At 46.0% G+C, this 24,175-nt stretch overlaps 1 protein-coding gene across 1 annotated transcript in view; it reads left to right on the forward strand.

The window, feature by feature from the left end:
- Nucleotides 1–21,798, forward strand: part of LOC147629866 (potassium transporter 11-like) — a 51,470-nt gene extending 29,672 nt beyond the window's left edge. The window contains exons 7-9 of the mRNA XM_086811396.1: nt 19,503–19,617; nt 19,724–19,978; nt 20,068–21,798. Coding sequence (XP_086667522.1) covers nt 19,503–19,617; nt 19,724–19,978; nt 20,068–21,161 — 1,464 coding nt within the window. The 3' untranslated portion in view covers nt 21,162–21,798. The remainder of the gene's footprint in view (nt 1–19,502; nt 19,618–19,723; nt 19,979–20,067) is intronic.
- The last annotated feature ends 2,377 nt before the right edge of the window (nt 21,799–24,175 follow it).

Genomic DNA, 24,175 nt, shown 5'->3' on the forward strand with positions numbered 1-24,175 from the left:
ATTCAAGCTTAGTACCCATATTATCAAATAAAACCCTCCAAAATAGGCTTGTGGTCCTGGGATCTCTATCCCCAACAATGGATTTAGGCATACCATGATGCTTGAAAATGTTAGCAAGAAAAAGCTTTACCATATGATCAGCTTTAATGGTTTTCTTGACGGGCAAGAAATGAGCTTGCTTGCTAAACCTGTCCACAATAGTCCAAATAGCATCATTCCCATGCTGGGATCTAGGCAAATCCATAATAAAATCCATCGTGATACTTTCCCAAGGTTGCGAGGGAATAGGCAATGGCTGAAGCAAACCTGGAGGCTTTTGCCTATCAAATTTCACCTTTTGGCAAGTAATACATGCACGCACATAAGCCTCAATGTCTTTACGCATGCTTGGCCAAAAGAAATACCTCTGAATCAAGCGAGTAGTAGGCATAATACCTCTATGTCCAGCATAAGGTGGAGCGTGACATTCGTCCATAACCTTTGGACGCAAATCCTTCACCACACATAGGCAATTATCCTTCATGAGATAACCCTCGTTGATAACATAAGAGGCATGTGAATGACCAGCCATCAAATCAGTCCATATATGGCAAAAATCAGCATCCAAATGATACAAATCTTTCATAGCAGATAGATCTCCATGAGAGGCCACTGAGACTGCAGCAATATAAGGCCTCCTAGATAGTGCATCGGCCACTACATTTTTCTTTCCTGGAGTATGCACAATCTGAAAATGGAACATGGAAAGAAAATTCGCCATTCTCATTTGCTTCTCTGAAAGCTTGGTTTGAGATAAAAAGTATCTCAAGCTTTGATGATCTGTCTTGACTACAAATTCAGCCCCAAGAAGGTAATGTTTCCAAATCTTTAAGGCGTGAATTACAGCCAAGAGCTCTTTCTCATAGATATCCATATGAAGCTCAGCATCATGCAAACGACGGCTCTCGTATGCAACTGCATGCCCTTCTTGATTTAGGACAGCTCCTATGCAATCACCACAAGCATCACATTCAACCACGAATGACTTGTGCAAGTCAGGAACAATCAATACTGGACCAGATATGATCGCATGCTTGAGCTGCAAGAAAGCATCCTGTTCCTTTGAAGTCCATTTGAAAACAGTTTTCTTCTTCGTGAGATCATGTAGAGGAGTGGCAATCATAGCAAAATGCCTGATGAAACGCCTGTAATACGAAAAACTACGTACTTGATGTACGTTTTGCAATTCGGGCCAATTCCGAATAGTCTCGATCTTTGCAGGATCCATTGTAACTCCATCTTTGGATACAATATGTCCCAGATAATGAATCTCTGAAAGGAAAAACTCACTTTTCTTGGCATTGACGAAAAGTTTATGCTTCCGCAACTCTTCGAACACTGTGACCAAATGAGTTCTGTGTTCCTGCTCATTCTTGGAGAAAACCAAGATATCATCAAAGAAGACTCCTGTAAACTTGCGATGGGATCGGAATATCCTATCCATCATTTGATTAAAAGTAGCAGGAGCATTGGTGAGACCAAAAGGCATTACCAAGAATTCATATAATCCGAAGGCTGTCCTGAATGCAGTCTTATGGACATCTTGTGGCACCACGCGTATCTGGTGATAACCACTCTTCAAATCAAGTCTGCTAAAGCAAGTTGAGCCATCAAGCTTATCCAAGATATCATCAATACGTGGAATAGGAAATCTGTTCTTGATGGTAAGCTTGTTCAAAGCTCTATAGTCCACACACATACGGAATGATCCGTCCTTCTTTTGAACAAGAAGCACAGGAGAGCAGTAAGGTGAGGAACTGGGCTGAACCAAACCTTTCTCTAAAAGCTCATTTACCTGCTTCATAATTTCTTCTTGCTGTGCAGCACTCACTCGGTATGCGGGTTTGTTAGGTGGAGAACTACCTGGCACAAGATCTATACGATGATCTTCGGGCCTTTGGGGAGGTAATTCACCTGGCAATGAGTCAGCAAAACAGTCTTTGAATGCATTAAGAAAATTCAGCCTATCATTAGACATAGCATCCACATTTTGATGATTTGGCACAAGACTATCACGCACAAAAACCAAGTACGCTGAAAGACTCTTTTTCATTGCTTTATTAATTTGGATGTGTGATACAACTGGGATAGAATCCCCTTCTTTGCCAGCATCAATAAAGTGCATGCGGCCTTTATGCATAAAAGAAATCATATTAGACTTGTAGTCTTTGCGGGGCTCAAGCCTATGGTGCCATGGCTTGCCCAACAATACATCACATCCATTCAGTGGAGCAACTAGGAAATGCTCATTATCAAGATAGCCCTGTATATGGATACGCAACTTCCCAATCAAAGGGGTAACCTGCACCTCTTTGCCAATAAATGCAGCTTCAGCTTCAATCTGAGGTCCCATGTTTTCAACCTCAATACCCAATGCAGCTGCCATTTGCATAGAGATGAAATTGTCAGTTGCACAATCATCAAACATGAAGAGTGCGGGCTGATCCTTGATTTGCCCCCAAGCCTTGCAAACCATACGCTCTTTTGCATCATGACCTGTATTACCTTGCACATCAGGAACTGCATGAACATTTGCTTTGGTGTGCTTGTCCTCGTGCTTTGGTTTGCGATCTGGGCATTGTCGGAACATGTGGTCTTTGCTACCACAAGAAAAGCATTTTCCATCCTTAGCATATTGCTCTCTTTGCTCCGGGGTTAAGCCGAATTTGTTCTTCCTTGGGCCCTGTTCTTTAGATGTGTTATTTTCAGCTTTACCACCCTTGTAAGGTTCCCGGAAGTTCTTTTTAGGTGGCTGTCCACCCTTTTGCTGATTTGGGGCAGCCTTATCCTTCCCCTTGGAACCTCCTTGATCCTGCTTGATCTTGAGCACCAATTGCTCCGTAGCAAGAGCAGAAGCTGTGAGTTGTTGCAACGTATGTTTTGGGTGCAATTCAATACCCGATCTATAAGCAGGTTGCAATCCAGAACGAAACTTCCTCTTTCTTTCATCCTCTGTGATTTGCATGAAGGGAGTCACTTCCAGCAACACTTTCCAGAATTTGTTAACATATTGTTGCACACTCTCATTATCTTTTTGTTCCAGCCTATCCCACTTTTGAGTGAGAGTTTGCTCTGCATTGGGTGGCAAGAACTGAGCATAAAATCTATCTTTGAATTCCTTCCAAGTAGAGATGGGATCCTTGGTGATCTTTTCAGTGATCCACCAATGGGCAGCAGTGCCTTTCAGAAACATGCTAGCATGGCGCACCTTCGACTTTTCTGTGAAATCCTCATCACTAAAGGCAATGTCGAACTGTGCCACAAACGCTAACACCTTAGAAGCATCATGTTCACCATGAAAGACATCAAATTTGACAGATTTATCACCTGCTTTGAATTCCTTGAGCTTCTTGGCATGAGGCTCATGGTCTTCTCTTTTTCTTTTCCCCTTATCCAATGGGGTAGCCCTGTCTGCATGGGCTCCATGGGCCGTCATAGAAGCTTCATGGGACACGGTGGCATGTGCTCCACGAACTCGAAACTCAGATGCATGTGACTTACCTGCATATGGCATGGTCTCTCCATGAGACAACTCAGAAGGCAAAATTTTTCTGGAAGCAGACCTGTCACCATGAGATACATATCTTGCATGCATGTGACTTTGATGCCCTCCATGAGCACTGGCATACATATATCTATCGGGCTTAGTGCCTTGGGGAGAAGATGCATGTCGAGAGGTGACAGTCACCTCTTCCTTTTGCATAAAAGATTTCAGCCTCTGGGATGCGGGATCTCCATGCTTCAAACGAGGTGGATTTCTGAATTTTAGCTCTCCGTCATCCCCCTCTTTGATATCACCTTTGCGAAGGAGATAGGCAAGTGCCAACTCCCTTGGTTTCTTGCCCACTTCACGAGCCATTGATTCAAAGGTTACATCAACCATAGCATCAGCCTTCCTGGCTTCAATAGCACTTTGCAGATGGGGATCTTCATGCAAAAACTTCAATTCTTGCTCTTGAGCCTGCAAAAGTTTTCTCATATATTCCATTTCAGCCCTCATAGCATCAGGCTCTTGTTCAAGCATAACTGTCTTTCCTGGAGACAGTTGACCTTTGGATTCACTATCCATAACCCTTTCAAGGGGCTTGTGCCTACCACGCAGGACATCAGACCCACGAGAAGCACTAGAGGGACCCCTCGAATTTGGTACTTCCAAAGGGTTGCCTTGGCTGTCCATTGAGTTCAAAGTTTGCTAAAAGCGGGATGTCCAGTACACAGGTTCGTTTCCCCACTAGGAAGAGGGAAACAACCGTGCTCTGATACCAATGAAACCGATCCCGTCAAGTGGGAAGGACTCCGTTGGACACCCACACGCTTAAAAGCACAACTTTAAAACCACAAATATAAAATGGACAACTTAAAACAACTTGAAATTAAATGAACAGAAATGGAAAGATGGACACCAGCACTGGGGCCGGAACGGGCCGACCCCCCCCTCAATATATGATATATTTATTGGGAGTATTTAATGAATACAATGCTCCATGGGTTCTGAGAACCAGAAAATGTCCATGTACATATGAAAACAGTACCAAACAAATAGGCTCGAATTTCGATGTAGAAGCTCGAAGCAGAACGACCACTAGAGTGGTCCAATCTCTACGGTCCTGTGCTTTCACTGGACTCCGCGGAGAGCGCCTCACTGGTGTTCCGAGACCACGCACAAACAGGCGCTCTCGTACTAACGCCTGGCTCTCCCGATCTCAGCACCTTTGGACCGAGGTTCGCCAATACAGCTTGGACAACCCGGCACCGAACGGGTGTTGGCCGAGCGGGACGAATCTTTTATCAGATTTAAACATATAATACTTTACTCAAATCTGTAAATCACTTACTTGTAGATGGTTGATATGAAAACCAATCCTCAGAGTATGATGAAGTCTTCCAGGTGATGTGAAGTCTCCTTGTAGAACACCAATGGAGATAGGTTGTACCACCTTTGTAAGAGAAAACAAGCAGCACCTATTTGCCAATTTACTGCCGCCTGTAGGAGCATGTAAGAGGGTTTTGGCTGCAGCCTGTAGTGTAGAAGATAGGGCAGCCTATTAGTAGCCGCCTGTGCGATCAGCCACAGCAATGCCTTGGTGAAGGTGGCCCACGTCTGAGAGCAGTGGAGAAAAGGCAGCGCAGCCTGTAGGAGCAGCCGCCTGAAGAAGCAGCAATACAACAGCCACCGGGTAGAGGAGGGAGAAGTAGCCGTACAGCAGAGAAGTTGCAGCCAGCCGCCAGAGGAGTGAGAGAGACAGTCGCCTGTAGGTGTGGTTGCAGCCAGCCTGTAGAGGGGCAAGCGCAGCCAGTAGAAAAGATGGCAGCCGCCTTTGCGTAGGAAGAGCAGCCTGTAGGAGATGGCGTGGAGGAAGCAGCCGCCTGCAACTTATACTCAGCCACCTGTAGAGAGGCAGGCGCAGCCAGCAACAGCAGAGGGTACAGCAGTAGTGGCAGCCAGCCGCCTGGGGAAAGTAGAGGCAATCACTTGGGGCGTGTACAGCCACCAGCCACGATGGAAGAGATGGCCGCCTGGTTCCTTTTTGAAAGGTGATGAATCAACGCCAGATAGAGACGATGAATCCCATGCTTGAGAGGAAGGTTTCTTTAATAAAATAAATGTGAAGATAACCTTAGTGATACCCACGCATGCATGTGGGGGATTAGTGGGGGTTGGTGACCATGCCCACCCCCACACTCACTTAAAAGTGAGGCTCCCCACCTTGGCCCCTAAGTGGGTGCCCAAAGGGGGTGCCCACTTTTAAATAAGTGTGAACCCCTAACCTTATAAAACAAAGGGGTTAGAATTTAAATATTAAAACAACAAGTACCATATACTTACCACCTGTTCACATGCACTGAAACTTGTCAGAATACAGGGCAGACTTCACGACTCACTGGCAGGCGTCCCCGCTCAGTAAGTAACACGTCAGGCAAGCAAACACACAAATACATGTCATGCGAAAACAGTTTCAAACATGCAAAATATGTGTGCATGTGCAAAAAGTAACATGGACATATCTCCCGTTCATGGAACATGTACAAAATATCTGTCGGCACAAAACTGGCACGACATAAAACATAAAAACCTGGTCTTCCTATGGAGTGACAGTCCCATAGGTAAGACACAGTTCCAGGCACGAGTTTCCCTATCGTGTGACAGTCCCATAGGTAAAACACGGCACGAATACCGGCTCTTCCATGGCGTGACAGTCCCATGGATCGAACACAGTCCAGGTCATACACGGGTGGCACTGGTCTGGCTCCCGTCCATGCGACACCATCCTGCTAACACACGGGTGGCACCAGTCTGGCTCCCGTCCATGTCAGCAAAATACTGGCCTCTTCACACGAGACACTGGCCTGGCCTCAAGTGAACGAGACGCAAAAACTAGGAATGCACCAAATGGTCGGCCAATTGGTGACAGTCGCCTTTCTCTGCCCAGCCAACAGGCGTGGGCTGCTCAACTGCTGCCCAGCAGCTGGGCGTAGGCAGCCCAGCCAGCGTGGGCTGCCCAGCCAGCCCCAGCCAGTAGCGTGGGCTGCCCAGCAGCCATGAGGACTGCCCAGCCACTCAGGCGCAGCCAATCAAGCACAGCAACGAGCGAGGAGGAAGAGCAGTCGCCAGCTTCACTCATCTCCACCATCAGACGATTTGCAAGACACCCGCGCTTGATGCGGCCACTTCTCGTGGCCATTCAAAGAGGGGACTTTCCTCCAGTAGGCAACTTGCCAAGGTCGAAGAGCCAGGGAAGCGGTCTCTGAAGTGCACAAGCTTGATCAATGGAGCCAGCGCTGGTTTGGCCGGTCTCATCGTCTTCACAGGAACTACGGATGCAGCGGTCACAGTTGATACTTTACAAACCATTGTGAGCAGCAGCAGCAGCAGTAGCAGTAGCAGCATCAGCAAATACGAAGCTCTCCCCCTTTCCGCAAAAGCATCAACTAAAATTCAGCCTGCAAATCAGAAAATCAGAAATTTACCTGAGGTATTTGCTTCAATTTTTTGGAATTTGCATGTCCAATTTGCAATTGAGCAGGTACAATCATCAATTGAGCAGGTCAGGTGCTGAATTGCTCAATTTTTTGAGCAAAATTGGCAAAATTGGGTGACATTGGTCACAATCAGGATCAATTTGCAGGAAATTGGATTTCGAAATTTGGGGCTTTTGATGTAATTGTGCAATTAAGCATTCATACATGCTGTATGATGTGAGAAATCGCACATTCGGGCAAAATTGCAGCAAATTGCAGTGCAAATCAAGGGGTTTTGTGCCGATTGGATTGATTTGCATGCAGGCACTCGTATTTGATGCTTTGGGCAATGTGTTGATGCCTGTCAAGCACTCAATGTGCTTGTAAATCAAGGGGCTTTCATGTATTAGATGTATATGTGGCCAGGGGGAAGCACCGTGAAGACTCTGGATGCCTTCATGTGCTTTAATGTACCATGTATGATCAGAAATTGATCTTAAATCAAGGGGCTTTTCAAGATTTTATGCTTGTTGAGCTTGGCAAAGCAGCAGGCAAGACTTTTATGCCTTGAATCCTCAGAAATCAGCTTGCAGTCAAGGGGCTTTTGCCCAATTTCTGTTCGGGACTGTTGTATGCAGTGTTCGGGACTGTAAAAGTCTGATTTTCACTCATTTGGACAGCCAGGAGAGCATTTATTGCTACTGTACTTGCTGGTACAGATTTGGTACAGCTTTGTACAAGTTTTGGCATGGCTGCACATTGATTTGAGTGAGCAAAAGGTTCATTTTCAGTTGCTGTACTTGCCGGTACAGGTTTGGTACATCATTGGTGAGCACTTAGTACTGCTGTACAGTACTTTGGAAGGGCAACAGAGCACATTTAAGGTGCTGTCCTAAATCTGCAGCAACCAGATTTTGGTGATTTCATCACATACAGTGGGAGAAAAGTTGCATTCTTGCTTCCGCAGTGGGGGATAAAGCTTGGGAGAACAACTGTGAGCACTTTGTGTGCTTTTGGTGCAGTGTTTGCACATTTTGCAGGGAGTCAGGCATTGACAGGTTGCATATTGCTATGGCAACCACCACAGGTGAGAGCTCTTCATTGCTTCACATCAAGAAGCTTGAAGGCTCACATAACTATGACATTTGGCAAACCCAGTGCTATAATGTGTTGCTCCAGAAGAAGCAGCACAAGCCTATCAAAGAAAGGGGTGTAATGCCCGCTTCTCTTACTGCTGAAGAGTGGAAAGATATGGATGAGCTGGCAAGATCTACTATCATGTTGTCTGTGTCAGACTCTTTACTTTTCAGCATTTGTGAAGAGAAGACAGCTTGGGGAATGTGGCAGAGATTGCAGGACTTGTATGCCCAGCAAAGTGCCTCAAGCAAAGTCTACTGGTTGAAGAAACTCATAGGTCTTCAGATGAAGGAAGGGGCGTCTATGGCAGCCCATCTAAATGAGTTTAATGGTATTGTCAGCCAAGTTATAAATCAAAAGTTGGCAATGGACGATGAGTTCAAAGCCACTTTTCTCTTATGCACTTTGCCAGAGAGTTGGGACACATTCAGGACAGCCACTAGCAATTCGAATGCTATGCTGTCATATGCAGATGTTGAGGGCTCTTCTTCAAGAGGAGATGAACAGGAAAAACAACTCTGTTGGAAAGTCCAATGCAATGAATGCACGTGGGAGATCCCAGCAAAGGGAGAAAAGCCAAGAACAGGGAAGGAGCAAGTCCCGCTCCAAAAAGGACTTGGAATGCCATTATTGTGGCAAGAAGGGACACATCAAAAAGCAATGCTACAAATGGAAAAATGATCAAAAGGAAAAGGGAAAAGGCAAAGACAAAGACAAAGATGAAGCCAAAGATGTAAAGCCAAAGGGCAAAAGTGGAGTCAAGATTGAAGAAGTCAATGTGTCACATGCAGGTGACAATGAGGATGAGGTCCTATTCACGTCTTCACTTGATGTCCATTCACTTCAGTTTTGTGAGCATTGTATATATGGTAGGCAACTACAGTGCCCCCACAAGAAAGCTCTTGGACAGAAAGATGCTCAGTTAGAGCTTGTGCATACAGATGTATGTGAGATGCCTCAGCTTTCTTTGGGAGGGGCAAAATACTTTGTGTCTTTTATAGATGATGCCACACGCAAGGTGTGGGTTTATCCTCTTCGTTTGAAGAGTGATACATTCTCAGTGTTTGAGAAGTTTGTTGCTCTTGTTGAGAATCAAACTGGCAAAACATTGAAGGCTTTGCGTTCCGACAATGGTGGAGAGTATATGTCTAAATAGTTTCAGGACTTTTGTGATGCTAAAGGCATCAAGAGGGAGCTCTCAACTCCTTATGATCCTCCACAAAACGGGACAGCAGAGAGGATGAACAGGACCATTCAGGAGAAGGTCCGTTCTATGTTGTCACATGCTGCGTTACCTCATGGTTTTTGGGCTGAAGCTGTTATGACAGCCGTTCATCTTATAAACAGGTCACCTAACACGAGGCTTGGTGGGAAAGTGCTAGAGGAAGTATGGACAGGGAAGCCTCCGTCATACAAGCACTTGAGAGTGTTTGGTTGCGTTGCGTACGTGCACATACGCAGGGAAATGCGCACCAAACTTGATCCTAAGTCTCACAAATGCATATTCCTAGGATATGGTGACAGAGGTGAAATGGGGTATAGACTTTGGAATCCCATGAATAGAAAGATTATACGCAGCAATGATGTCATTTTTGATGAAACATGCATGTATAAGGAGCCTGCAAGGCAACAGGAGCCTGGCAGAGTCATCTTTGATGATGGACATCATGGACAACAACCAAGGGCTGTAAATCAGCCATTACAGCATCAAAACTAGCCCTTAAATGGTGCTGAAAATGGTCCAAATGGACAGCCAGAGATGGCAGAAGATATCCCTATGGATATACCACAGTTAGAGGAGATACCGGGCATGATTTTTCAGCCTTATGGCATGGAACAGGAGCCACCAATGGGTGATATGCAGGCTGGACAGCAACCTGCAAATGATGGTCATTGGGTACGGAGGTCCACAAGACCCTCCAGAGCCCCTGACAGGTTTGTTCCAGGGGTTGACTACTTGATGCTCACTGACTGTGGGGAGCCCTCATGTTATAAGGAGGCTTTACAGAGAGCAGACAAGGCTCTTTGGGAGCGTGCCATGAAGTCAAAGATGGATTCTCTGCACAAAAATGGAACATGGAAGTTGGTGCATTTGCCTGCAGGCAAGAAGGTTTTGCCATGCAAGTGGGTTTACAGGCTCAAAGTTGCACCTGATGCAAAGCCAAGATACAAAGCCAGGTTAGTGGCTAAGGGCTTCAAGCAGGAATATGGTGTGGACTTTGATGAGATCTTCTCTCCAGTGGTCAAAATGACCACACTTAGAGCTGTATTTGGTTGCTCATGATGATCTGGATTTGATTCAGATGGATGTGAAGACTGCTTTTCTTCACGGTGATCTCCATGAGGAGATATATATGCAACAGCCAGAGGGTTATGCAGTAAATGGAAAGGAGAAGCTTGTATGCAAGCTGAAAAAGAGTCTTTATGGGCTCAAACAGGCACCAAGGGAATGGTATCATAAATTTGATACATTCATGAAATCCCAAGATTTCAGGAGAAGTGACATAGATCATTGCTTATACACCAAGAAAGCTTTGGATGGCAGTCTATTGATCCTCATCTTGTATGTTGATGATATGTTGATTGCCGGGAAATCTCGTAAAGAGATGGATGCCTTGAAGAAGAGGCTGCATCAGACCTTTGATATGAAGGATTTGGGTGATGCAAATCACATTTTGGGTATGCGGATACTTCGAGACAGAAATCAGCATGTGTTGTATTTGTCTCAGAAGGAATACATTGGCAAAGTTTTGCAGAGGTTCAATATGGACGGGGGGAAGAAGACTAGTACTCCTTTGTCTCCATATGTGAAACTCAGAGCTATGGACAGCCCACAGTCAGATAGTGGCAGGGCTGATATGGCCAAGATTCCGTATGCTTCAGCTTGTGGCAGTCTCATGTATGCCATGGTTGCTACTAGGCCGGACATTGCATTTGCAGTGGGAGTGGTTTCTAGATACATGGCCAACCCTGGCAAGAAGCATTGGGAAGCAGTGAAAGGTGTCATGAGATACCTGAAGGGCACACAGGATATGTGCATTTGCTTTGGCAAACAGGATGCATTAGTGCATGGTTACACGGATTCGGATTATGCCGGTCATCCAGATAACCGGAAGTCTACTACCGGTTATGTGTTTACATTCACAGGAGGTACTGTGTCATGGATATCCAGGATGCAGAAGTGCACAGCCTTATCTACTACAGAGGCCGAGTATATTGCAGCCACAGAGGCTTGCAAGGAGGCATTATGGCTATCTCGGTTAGTGGTTGATTTGGGCTATACAGGGGATATTCCATTGTTGCATTGTGACAGTCAGAGTGCCATCCAGTTGGCAAAGAACCCTGTCTTTCATGCAAAGACGAAGCATGTGGATGTGAAGTATCACTTCATTAGAGAGGTGATAGAGAACAAGCAAATTCAGCTTGTTAAGATTCATACGGATGACAACCCGGCTGATCTCTTGACAAAGAGTTTGCCTCCGGAGCGGTTTGCTCATTGCAGACACTTGATGGGCATTGGATGAGGCCAGTTTCAGCCTTGATATGGCCTTGTATATTATCATGTACATGCTGATTTTTCTTTTCCTTTACTTAAGGGCACTTTGCCTTTAAGTGGGAGGTTGTTGGGGTAAAGGCATTATGCCCACCCTTATAGTGTGTACAAGCCCATAAGTTATAGTACATAGTACACTTAGTACTTTTAATGTACTAAGTGCACTATGTGTACTAGTGCAATATACATGTGTGATAGGGGAGTCACACACTCAATGCTATTGAGTTGACTTATCCCCACAACTCTCTCTCTCTCTCTCTCCCTTCTTCTCTGTGTATGTCTCCCACACATGAACTCTAACCCTAACTCCCATTCAGGTCACTATCAAAGGACATGTCTATTCATTAAAAAGGCACACCCCTAAGTCCGAAGGACATAACCATTGACTCAAGAGCCACACCCCTTCCCAGGGATGTGTCTCTTCACTTGTACCCTTTCGGCCTCTATTTAAGAAAGGCCCCTGTCTCAATGCAAACATCTCAATCTTTCTATCAGCATTTGTCTTATGTTTGTTAATTAAAGTCTTAATCATGTTAATAAAGCTATAAAAGCTTTACATTTGATGTCCACCTCTCTTCTATTGAAACCGATCCCGTCAAGTGGGAAAGACTCCGTTGGACACCCACACGCTTAATAGCACAACTTTAAAACCACAAATTTGAAATGGACAACTTAAAACAACTTGAAATTTAAATGAAATGAAATGGAAAGATGGACACCAGCACTGGGGCCGGAACGGGCCGACCCCCCCCTCAATATATGATATATTTATTGGGAGTATTTAATAAATACAATGCTCCATGGGTTCCAAGAACCAGATAATGTCCATGTACATATGAAAACAGTACCAAACAAATAGGCTCGAATTTTGATGTAGAAGCTCGAAGCAGAACGACCACTAGTGTGGTCCAATCTCTACGGTCCTGTGCTTTCACTGGACTCCGCGGAGAGCGCCTCACTGGTGTTCCGAGACCACGCACAAACAGGCGCTCTCGTACTAACGCCTGGCTCTCCCGATCTCAGCACCTTTGGACCGAGGTTCGCCAAAATAGCTTGGACAACCCGGCACCGAACGGGTGTGGCCGTAGAGGGAATGAATCCCTTAGCAGATTTAATACAAAATACTTTATTTAAATCTGAAAATTCACTTACTTGTTGTGGATGACAGAAGGAAGTCCAATACCCATGTGCGGTCTTACTTGAGAAATACACCGAGGCACAGCACGTAGAGAGAGGTAGCTTGCAGCCACCGGCCTGTAGCACACAGTTGAAGAGGATTCACAGCACACAGCCGCTCTGTTGAGAAAGAGGCGCCCACAGTAGACAGAGGGAGCAGCGCCTGTAGAGGATGCAGCCTGCACAGCTGCTTGCTTGTATGGTGGGCAGCCCACTAGACAACCAGCGTAGCCCTTAGCAATAGGGATTCCAGTCGCCAGCAGAAGGTACTGAAGTGCAGCCAAATAGAAGCAGTCGGCTGTGTATGATGTGAAGCAACCGCCTGCAGGAAAGCTCACGCAGCCTGTATAGATAGGAGGATACTGTAGAAGGTGGGCAGCCTGCAGGTAAAGCTGGCGCAGAGGTTGTAGCCTGAAGAGGAGGTACGCCTGGAGGAGCAGCCGGCTGTAGTAGAGCCTTCAAGTGGTAGCAGCCGCCTTTGTGTAGGCAAAACAGCCTGCAGGGAAACAGGCGCAGCAGTACAGGGGAAGATGGCAGCCGCCTATGGTTGCAGCCAGCCGCCTGGGGGAAAGAGCAGCGTGGAGTTAACAGCCGTAGAGCAAACAGCCACCTGCCACAGTATTCAGCCTCCTGTAGAGAGGCAGGCGCAGCCAGCAGCAGAGGGTATTGCAGCAGTCGCCTTCATGAAGAACATGCGCCAGAGGGAGAGATGGTCGCCGGTTGATGAATCCACGCCAGATAGAAGCGATGATCTTTTTACGCTTGAAGGAGGGAGTCCTTTTTAATAAATTTATGTGGAGTTAACTAGGTGATACCCACGTTTGCATGTGGGTGGGGAGTTTGGGTAGGTGCCCATGCCCACCCCCACACACTTAAGTGGGGCTCCCCACCTTGGCCCCTAAGTGGGTGCCCACTTTTAAATAAATGTGAACACCTAACCTTATAAAACAAAGGGGTTAGAATAAAATATTAAAACAACATGTGTAACATACTTACCACCTGTTCACATGCACTAAAACTCGTCAGAATACAGAGCAGACTTCACGACTCACTGGCAGGCGTCCCCGCTCAGTAAGTGACACGTCAAGCAGGCAAACACACAAATACATGTCATGCGAAAACAGTTTCAAGCATGCAAAATATGTGTGCATGTGCAAATAGTAACATGAACATATCTCCCGTTCATGGAACAAGTACAAAATATCTGTCGGCACAAAACTGGCACGACATAAAAACATAAAAACCTGGTCTTCCTATGGAGTGACAGTCCCATAGGTAAGACACAGTTCCGGGCACGAGTCTCCCTATGGTGTGACAGTCCCATAGGCAAAACACGGCACGAATACTGGCTCTTCCATGGCGTGGCAATCCCATGGGTCGAACACAGTCCAGGTCATACACGGGTGGCACTGGTCTGGCTCCCGTCCATACGACACCATCCTGCTAACACACGGGTGGCACCAGTCTGGCTCCCGTCCATGTCAGCAAAATACTGGCCTCTTCACATGAGACACCGGCCTGGCCTCAAGTGAACGAGACGCAAAAAACTGGAGATGGACCAAATGGTCGGCCAATTGGTGACATCTATACATGTTGGCAGCCTTCTTATGGTTATCCTGTGAACAAGCAATGGAAGTCGGCTATCATCCAAGTGGCTGGTGGATGTTGGTCGATTGCTTTGGAGGCTTTTCTAGTGCTGGCCGGCTACTCACAGCCCTTGAAAAGCTGCTGGCCGACTCATTTGTGGACATCAGAAGCTGGTCGACTTGTGTGAAGATCTCCCTCTGCTGGCCGGTTGCTTTCTAGCATGTAAGCCTCTACTGGCCGACTTTCTCTGAGGCTTTTGAGAGCTGGTCGACTGTTGAAACAGCCCCTTAAGGCTGGCCGATTTGCTCTGTGGGCTTGGCAAGTGGAAAATGGTTTTACAAGGCTGTCCTGCGCTGATGTGGGAATGCTATGGGCTGTCCATGGTTGTCCTGCATGTGCTCTAAGCCGGGAAGGCTCTCCTGTTTTGTGAATAAACACTGAATTCAGCTTATGTTTTAAGGGGGGCGGGGGGGGGGGGGGGGGGCGGGGGTCAGCCCATCTTCTGGCCCCCAGTGTGGTGTACTATGCACAGTTGTCTTCTTCTCTCTCTTATCTGGCATGTGCATGTGTTTGATCAGTATTCATGATTGATAAGATTTCCGTGTTACAGCTGCCTTCCGTTATACAGGCTATCCGCACTTGTGCCAAATGCATTTGCAGCCTTACTTTGCCCATCCGTTTGGGGGTGAAAAGCCGACTAGAAGTCCAGCTTAGTGCCCATAGTGTCAAAGAGGGCTCTCCAAAAGAGGCTCGTAGTCCTGGGATCTCTATCCCCCACAATGGACTTTGGCGTACCATGGTGTTTGGACACTTGTGCCACAAATATCTTGACCATAATGGTCTTCCTGAGGAGCAATCTGTCAACATTGGTCCAAATAGCATCATTGCCTTATTGAGTACGAGGAAAATCCATGATAAAGTCCATTGCAATACTTTCCTATGGCTATGAGGGAATAGGCAACGGCTGAAGCAAATGCCTGTCAAACTTGACCTTCTGGCATGTGATACATATTGGTATTTTAGGGTTAGGATTAGGGTTCAGCTAAGGTGGCTGAAAGAGTGGAGCAGCCATGGTTGAGTGAAAGAGAGTACAAGACAATGATTGTACAAAACTCAAGTACTATATTGATGTGATTGTTATGATATGAAAGTACAAGGAGCGAGTACATTTTTATAGCCCATGGGGCTTATCTTTTGACTAAGTCACACTCACGTGGAATCGACACATGGCACTACCGCTAACATCATTGCTTAGGTCAAACCACATAAAATATCTAGATATTATGTGCCCCTCTAAGAGGTGGTTCACACACAAACACTTAAACCTTTACTAAGAGGCTGTTTTCAACACCCCCCTTGATAAAGAGGTTCTTTGTCAAGCCTACTTCTTCTTTGTTGTTGAGGGCTTTTTAGAAAGCCCACTTTGCTTTGTACTCTGCAAAGTTTGTTCTTTGCAGTCTTCCTGGGTGACATTTGCTTATGCTTTATGATAACAATTATTTTCATGGTGATTTGTCTTACCACAGTGCTTGCATGGATTCTTTGAAACACTATCTTTTTTCCCCCCCCCAAAAAACTGGTCCTTCTATTAGTTACCGAGAAAACAACAAAAAGGGCTAAGTACAAACTCATCCTCAAATGGGAAACTAGAGTCAAGATGTGCAAAAGGGGGAGGATGCTCTTCTCCTCCGCCTGGCCGCTCTAGGAGGAGAAGGCTATTTCATACAATGGGGGGAGGTAACAACCACACAGGTGGTCTATAATGCCAAGGGGGCTCACCACCTCTATCTGTAAGAAAGGGGCCGTGTCTCCAGATCCTCAGGAGGCCTCCTGGTGCTTTCGCATGCGGTCCCACGGAGGTATGAACGATATCGAGCCAGATGCTTCGGACAGACTCCGCTGGTAGGGTGAGGGTGCCCTTGATGGCTTCACTGCATCGAGCTCTCCATATATGCCATGCTACTATATTGCTGCAGATCTCCCATCTCTAGCTAGAACCCGGCGTTGAGCGACCAGTAGTAGGAGGAGCTAGAATTGGCACTGTATAAATATTAAGGTGAGACACCTAAAGGGCTAGTCTTCCACCTTCCTCCTCATATGGCATGATGTTCACCATGAAGCCCAATAGAGAAGGTGAGTAAGGCGGAGCTGTCATCCGTGCCATGAACTGCCAGGGGTATATCATGCCTAGTGAACACTCCCAGCCTATTGCAGGGGAGGAGAGTCCGGTATCAGGGCCAGCCACTCTGGAGGGATGGAGGAGTCGATGTCGACGCTAAGACTTTCTTTACCCCGGATCCCACTAATGCCTCTCTCTTGGGCCTCTTGGGGTAGCTGTCTGAATGTAAGCCAATCTCCAAGTGACCTAGCAAGGCTCGTGCTCAAAGCTCCCCACGATATGTGCGGCGAGCCTTGAGCATGTGACCACTAGGCAGACGGACCATGGGGTTCCAGAAAAGAGGCTGTCGGAGCTGCTCCTTGGAGATTATACTGTTGAAGGACTGGTTGAGATGATTCCAAGCATGCAAGAGACTGGTTGCAAATCTGTCCTGAAATGCAGGGCTGAAGCCACATGCCCACATCTCTATGAAAATCCATCTCATGCTCTAAGGCCAAGGGCCTCCCATGATCAAGGTGTGGGCAGAGATCCTAGCTAGGAGGAAGTCGTTCCAAGGCTCACCACCCGGAAGAAGACCTCGAACGATCAACTTGCCCGATAAGGCTCGTCTCTAAATGCAGGGGTCAATCATGCCCAGGCCCCCTCTAAGGCCAAGGGCCTCCTAGGATCGGGGTGCGGGCGGAGATCCTAGCCAGGAGGAAGTCCTTCCAAGGCTCACCACCTGGAAGAAGACCTCGAACAATCAACTTGCCCAATAAGGCTCAGCTGCTCTAAATGGAGGTGTCGATGATGCCCATGCCCCCTCTGTGTCGCGGTTGAATAATCACTCTCCAAGCCACCTTGGCCTGGGCAGGTGACAGGTCTCCCATCACTGCCAGCCCATAGAAAGTTCCGGATCAAATGCTGAACCTGACCAATACAGGCCCAGGAGAAAGACCAGCAGCAGTTGATGTACCACATGGTGGCGAGAAGAACCTTGTTCACCACCACAGCTCGGCCAGCTAAGGAAAGCTTGGCAGAACTCCAATATAGCAGCTTTTTCCGGATGCTTAGACGAAGAGGGGCAAGCTGCTGCTCTGGGGAGATGTCAATTCCAATGTGGCATCCAAGATAATGAACCGAAGTGCCCCTCAAGACCCACTGAAAAGCCTCAACGGGATGCCACACCAAGTCGGGGCAGGCGATGAGCCAACCCAAAATCCACACGACTTGTTCCAGTTGATTAGTGCTCAGGATGCATGCCAGAAAATCTCAATCGCCTCGGCAAATCTCTGGAGGTTCCCCTCGGCCCCCGCGATAGGTATGCTGCAGTGTCATCGGGGGCGAACTCGGAATCGAGAAGCTCCTCCTACGCTTGGATGGGAAGACAGTCCCTGGAGTACGGTCTCCTAGGCGTAGAGAAAACTACTCATGGCCTCACCAATGAACAAGAAGAGATAAGGTGCTAGAGGACTGAGCGAGAGCAGAAATCTGTACCATTTTCTTGTTGACAGTTGAAGGCAGCCCTGAGGCCGCCTTCCATTGATCCCAGTGATGAAGAAATAAGGAGGTTGAAAGTCCATCCTCTCCCGGGCATTTTCCCCTAGGTAATGCCATCATAGCTTTTGCCAACTCCTCAGATGTGAAGGGGGTCAGGAGGAAAGTCTTGAGAGTGTGAGAGACCACCTCTCTCGTATGCCACCACTTCTGGTCACGCGCATCCAGCACTTGTGAGGAAATGGGGGCACTGGTGAAAAGGGTGCTGAGTGGCGATGGCTCTCACACGAGGAGGGTCTGGAACAATGGTTCATGCGGACCTCGCAACCTGTGGATACCCTTTCTTTGTCTATGTTGGCCTGGAATCTCAAAGTAATCTCCAGTGACCCTGTCTCTTGCCTGCGTCCAAAAAGAGGCTTTGGCATGGTATCTGTACTCCACCTGCCTCTCCTCTATGGATCTGAGCGCTCTGTACGGGCGGCAGCCACCTAGGGCACATAGTTCAAGGCCAAGGATGGGGGGAGCCTCAGTGCCTTGCCTCACCCTCAAGAGCACCAATCCAAGGCAAGCGAGCCGCATGTCAATGCATTTTTTTGTGAACCTACCGATCACATACGAAAGGACTTTTCAAGGAACCCAAAGAAGCATACTAGTAATGGCAAGGAGAAAACAAGTTTGTCTGCAGCAGCCACCTCAACAGCACCAGCAGCTCCTCCCCCCATCTTGTCTCCACAAGTTCCATGTCGGCTCTTTTTTGACCTGGTTTGCCAGAATCTATGTATCCCTGGGCCTGCATGATACGGTGACGTGTGGTGGTACAATTCCTGGGCATCTGGTGTCCTTTCTTTTTGTTGGAAGTTCCTCCGAAGATATCATTTGAAGGCAACAAGAAGAAAGCAAACAAGTACTGGGTTTTTTGTCATGAAAGGATGCCCCTTTGGCTGAAGGGAGGTTGTCCTGAAGGTCTCAAACCCATGGAAGAATGCATAGACAATGAGCTTGCACAGGAAAGCTGCTCTTTATCTCTTTGGCTTTAGTAAAAGCTTATGGCATACCTTAAGTAGGACTAGCCATTCAGCATTACCAGGTCTTTTCTTTTTCTGTCATTCAACTCTGCTGAAGCTCTCAGCATTTTCACTTAACTCCACTCTGAGCACAAATGGTGCGCCTTAGGTCTTCTTCAAATAAAAGGACCACAAGGAATTCATAACATCACAAAAAGTACATGAGAGAGGAAAAAGGATTTGACTTGTTGACAACGTTAATAAATAAACGGCTTTTTGCTGTACAGATTGCTTTCACAGTTCTTGTTTTTCCTTGCTTACTGGCAGCATATATGGGCAGGCTGCTTACCTCACGAAGTTCCCAGAGCATGTGAATCAAGCCTTTTATTATAAGTCAATACCAAGTAAGGGTTTTTTGACTGATCTTTTTTTTTTTTTTTTTGCTGTGCAGATTGCTTTCACAGTTCTTGTTTTTCCTTGCTTACTGGCAGCATATATGGGGCAGGCTGCTTACCTCACAAAGTTCCCAGAGCATGTGGATCATGCCTTTTATAAATCGATACCAAGTAAAGGTTTTTTAACTGATCTGTTTATTGTGGCCACATACACAACATCCATTAACCACGTGCATACATACATACATGATCTTTAAGCTTGTTCATTTTTTTCCAGGTACTGTATATTGGCCAATGTTTGTTGTGGCCACAGTTTCTGCAGTCATCGCAAGTCAGGCAACCATCTCTGCCACTTTTTCGATCATCAAACAAGCGCAGGCTCTTGGCTGTTTTCCTAGAGTGAAGGTGGTCCACACATCCAAGAAAATGTCCGGCCAGATCTACATACCTGAGATCAATTGGATTTTGATGGTCCTATGCATTGTCATAACAGCAGGCTTCCGGAAAACTACTCAAATAGGAAATGCATACGGCAAGTAATTTTGATTATCTTTTGTGATCTTAAAACATATTGAATTGTAATCCATTGCTGAGACTAAAGTTTTTTGAATCATTATGCAGGCTTAGCTGTGGTGGCTGTAATGCTGGTAACCACAGTCCTGATGACTCTGATAATGATACTGGTCTGGCAAAGCAACATCATGTTGGTAGCAACATTTTCTTCTGTGTTCCTTCTAGTGGAACTCGTGTATTTCTCATCTGTATTATTCAAGGTGGATCAAGGCGGTTGGGCCCCTCTGGTGATAGGAGTTGTCTTCCTTGTAGTAATGTATGTCTGGCACTATGGAACTCTGAAAAGATATGAGTTTGAGATGCACAGTAAAGTATCAATAGGATGGATATTAGGTCTAGGCCCTAGCCTCGGCCTTGTAAGGGTCCCTGGGATTGGATTTGTCTACACTGAACTGGCCCATGGAGTGCCTCCCAGCTTCTCCCATTTTGTCACACACTTGCCAGCACTTCACTCCGTGGTGATCTTTGTTTGCATTAAGTATCTTCCTGTCAATACTGTTCCTACTGGCGAGCGCTTCCTCATCAGACGTATAGGTCCAAAGGATTTCTTCCTATATCGCTGTGTGGTGAGATATGGGTACAAAGACCTGCATAAAAAGGATGATAAGTTTGAGCAGAATCTCGTGGAACACCTTGCTGAGTATGTTCGAGAAAATCCCTCTCCTGAGCATGTGTCTGAATCCAATGAATCCATTGAAGCTTCATCTGTGAGCCCCTTATTCAACTCATCTGAGCCAGCATTTGTAGCATTCCCTCAAATCACTCCATGTAATGATGACCACATTGACCATCAATCCACACAGACATTTACAAGTGAGTCAATTCTATCTGAAACATCCATGGAGCGGCCCCTAGGTAGTCGAGTGAGGTTTTCTTCAAGCATAGGCATTGAAGTAGACGATGTGCTGCAAGTATTATCTGAAGCAGATGAGCTACAAGTTCTATCTAAAGCCAGGGAAGAAGGCATAGTCCACATACTGGGTGACATTGTAGTTCGAGCCAAATGGGAGTCGAATTTTGTGAAAAAGGTTGCAGTGGACTACATCTATGCCTTCCTGAGAAGGATTTGTAGAGAAAATAGTGCCACTCTAAATATCCCACATGAGAGCCTCTTCAGCATTGGGCAAGTATACTTTGTGTAAGAAAATCTTCAAGTTTTGGCAACACGAAACTGGTTCAGAGAAGGATTTGTAGAGAAAATAGTGCTAAGCATCCCATATAAGAGCCTCTTCAGCATTGGGCAAGTATACTTTGTGTAAGAAAATCTGCAAGCTTCGGCAACACCAAACCGGTTCAGAGACCTGATCCCTGCCTTAGGAGTTGTACAGAAGGCTCTGTGATATATTTGGCATGTGTACTATGTTCTATGTTCTCTGCCATAGCAATGCTGGGAAAAAGGTAAATTGCAATTGTAATGTAGATAGTGTGCTCGACAGAACCACCTGTGTAAAGATGTGTACTTTTAGTCAATGTTTTGTGGGATGTATAGTTATATAGTGCGTCCAGTGGGGGTATTGAACTGAGGTTCTCAATCTGGGAGGTGAAACCCTTCAACACAAGGCTACATGTCCATGGACAGAGAAATCTGTTATCTATCAATGTTTTTTAAAAACAGAACTCTCGCCGCACATGGGAGGGGTAGTGAATTGGAAGGTGGCAAGATTGCCCACCCATCCCTCACAGGCAGCTTGGATGGGATCTTTCCCAAAGCCAAAAATGGCTGTGTGCATATACCCTCCTTCAAGGACTTCAATAGAATTTGATAATCATTTTTTCTCTCTCTCTCTCTCGTCTCTTTTGTGTCTCATTGTTCAAGTCAAGAGCTTACCTTAGCTTGGCCAAATCATGTGTACTTGGTCCTTGCTTTCGAGCCGCAAAATTGTAACCTCTCAATGCGGGTGTGTTACCTCATCCTTAGCGTTCTCACTCCATTCACACTGGAATGCAACTTGTCAGTGAGGTGAAATAAGAGCTCCCTTTGCTTAGACGGAAGCAAATCGAGATTTGTCTTCACGGTGGTTCTCTTTCACAAAAGGTGGGGGAAGAAGAAGCTAATGCAAGAGGGAGACCAACAACAAACCTATCTAAAATGCATACATTAAGCACACAAGATTCAATAGCATACATGCAAGCAAGAAGAAGGGGAGCTCACAAGTATTCTATTGTAAGGGAGTGATTGTGTTTTGCGTAGTGTCAAAAATGACTTATAAACAAATGATTAGTTTTCATGCTAAGCTGGCCAAACTTCAAAATAGTCTGGCCTCTATTACTAGTCTTAAGCAAGTATGTATATGAAGTCCTTAGACTTTTTGCATTTGACATTAAGCTCATGGTGGTCAAGTTGCTTTATATGTTTCAACACTGTCTCACGAAAGATAAGTGTCTGTTTGAGCGAGTAAGATGGCGAAACTCCTTATGGTAGGTCGGGTGGGTCAAACCATGTAAACCTATGGAGTGGTTTATAAACCTTCTTTCTAATGGTGACTACGTCCTCGCATCACCCATCGCTAGGATGAAAACATGTGGATGGTCCACCATACACCATGAAGTTAGCATGTGAGGTTAAGTGAGATGATTCGGGACTAATCCGCAACTGGCTGTAGGGCATATTGGTGATAAGCTTTGGGTAGCCCTTGTGTAGATAGCTTATCGAGGTGGCGTCGAAAGGTATAGGCAATGCATAAGTTCTTTATACAAGGCCTCTTTCTATTGTGGAACTAGTTGGGACTCTTCAAAATTCAATAGTTTTTGGTAGAAGCGGTTCACGTCACTTTATAGTGGAATGCGTGTTAGGGTTGCCAATGAATGATTGGCATGGGGAGATGGCAGTCTAGATCTTATTGGTGTACGGCATGATAGTATGTCCTGATCTCATAGTGATACTTAGAGATTGGGTTTTTTCGTGGCGAATATGTCGGCTAGGGTGAGGTTGTGTTGGTGTTGAATTGGACTTAAACAGTGGTTGCATGCATTGAAGCTCTTTTGAGGTATTTACAGGATCGAAGCAAAGGTTGCATGCATTGAAGCTCTTTAGAGGTGCCTATAAGGTCAAGGATTCTCCAAGTGATGGGCTAAACTTATGCCCACCATGGTCTCTCTCCATCCAGAGACGTACTTAGAGGGTAGGCATTGACGAGGTTAGTGCAAGTGCATGAAATTGTATACATCATGAGATGCGAGATATGATAAAATGTGATACTCGTAGTGAAATATGAAGGCGACGTGCATGGACAATAGGTGGAAGATGTGTCATGTTTATACACTCGAAGATTTATCCAACTCATTGCTTTCTTGAACTCTCTTTATTGCTTTCTTTGATATTTGACATACCTTTTCTTGGGAAGTCAAGATCGTTTGATTTTTCATTCATGGCATCAGACTTTACTCTTAGCTGTTGCAAAACAGATTTGGGTGGTGTCTGGCTCGAGAGATTTGTTGTTAGCAAGCACCACTGAGGAGAGAGGCAATGTGGATTAATGGGTGGTGGGGTTGAGAAAGAGGCCACGGAAGGTTCTTACTAGTTTGAGGAGTGATGGGTCGTATCATGGTTTAGGCTTGTGTGCCTACCATGGTCCTCCCATCTAGAAATGTACCTAGATGATAGTCGACGATAAGACTTGGTGCATGTGCTTAAGATATTATTATCTATTGATGTGTCTACTAGATGCACAGTTTGTGTGTATGTTGGTGTCATGCATGAGCATTGGGTAAAAGGTGTGTTCGTTTAGAAGATCCTTTCACTTTCTTCGACACATTTGTTTGCTTCCTTCGACTCTTACATATGGTTTGAGATAGGGAATTGAGTGTTGATGTGTAATGAGGCCGATTGATAAGGTGGGTGTGAATGGGCTGGGTTGTCCATGAGAATGAAATAATTTAGGACACCCAATAGGGCATGAACATTGGTAAATTGTGAGCTATGGTTGGTTTGCCGAACATGACTGAATGTATTCGGTTGCTACTTCAGTCTCTTTTTAAAAAAGTTGTGGATAGTGGGTCCGCTTGCTTGAAACATGGTGACGTCACGGCAGAAAGAAATGAAGCATCACAAAGCTTGTGTGGATTTGAGGTAAAATTTCAGATCACTGGGACAATCTCATCTTGGCATGTGGCTTTGCATTGATCTCTGGGGCATCTCTATCTTGCTTGATATTTT

This window comes from Cibotium barometz, chromosome 17, assembly GCF_041138505.1.
Source record: "Cibotium barometz isolate CiBa-2024 chromosome 17, ASM4113850v1, whole genome shotgun sequence".
Lineage (NCBI taxonomy): Eukaryota > Viridiplantae > Streptophyta > Polypodiopsida > Cyatheales > Cibotiaceae > Cibotium > Cibotium barometz.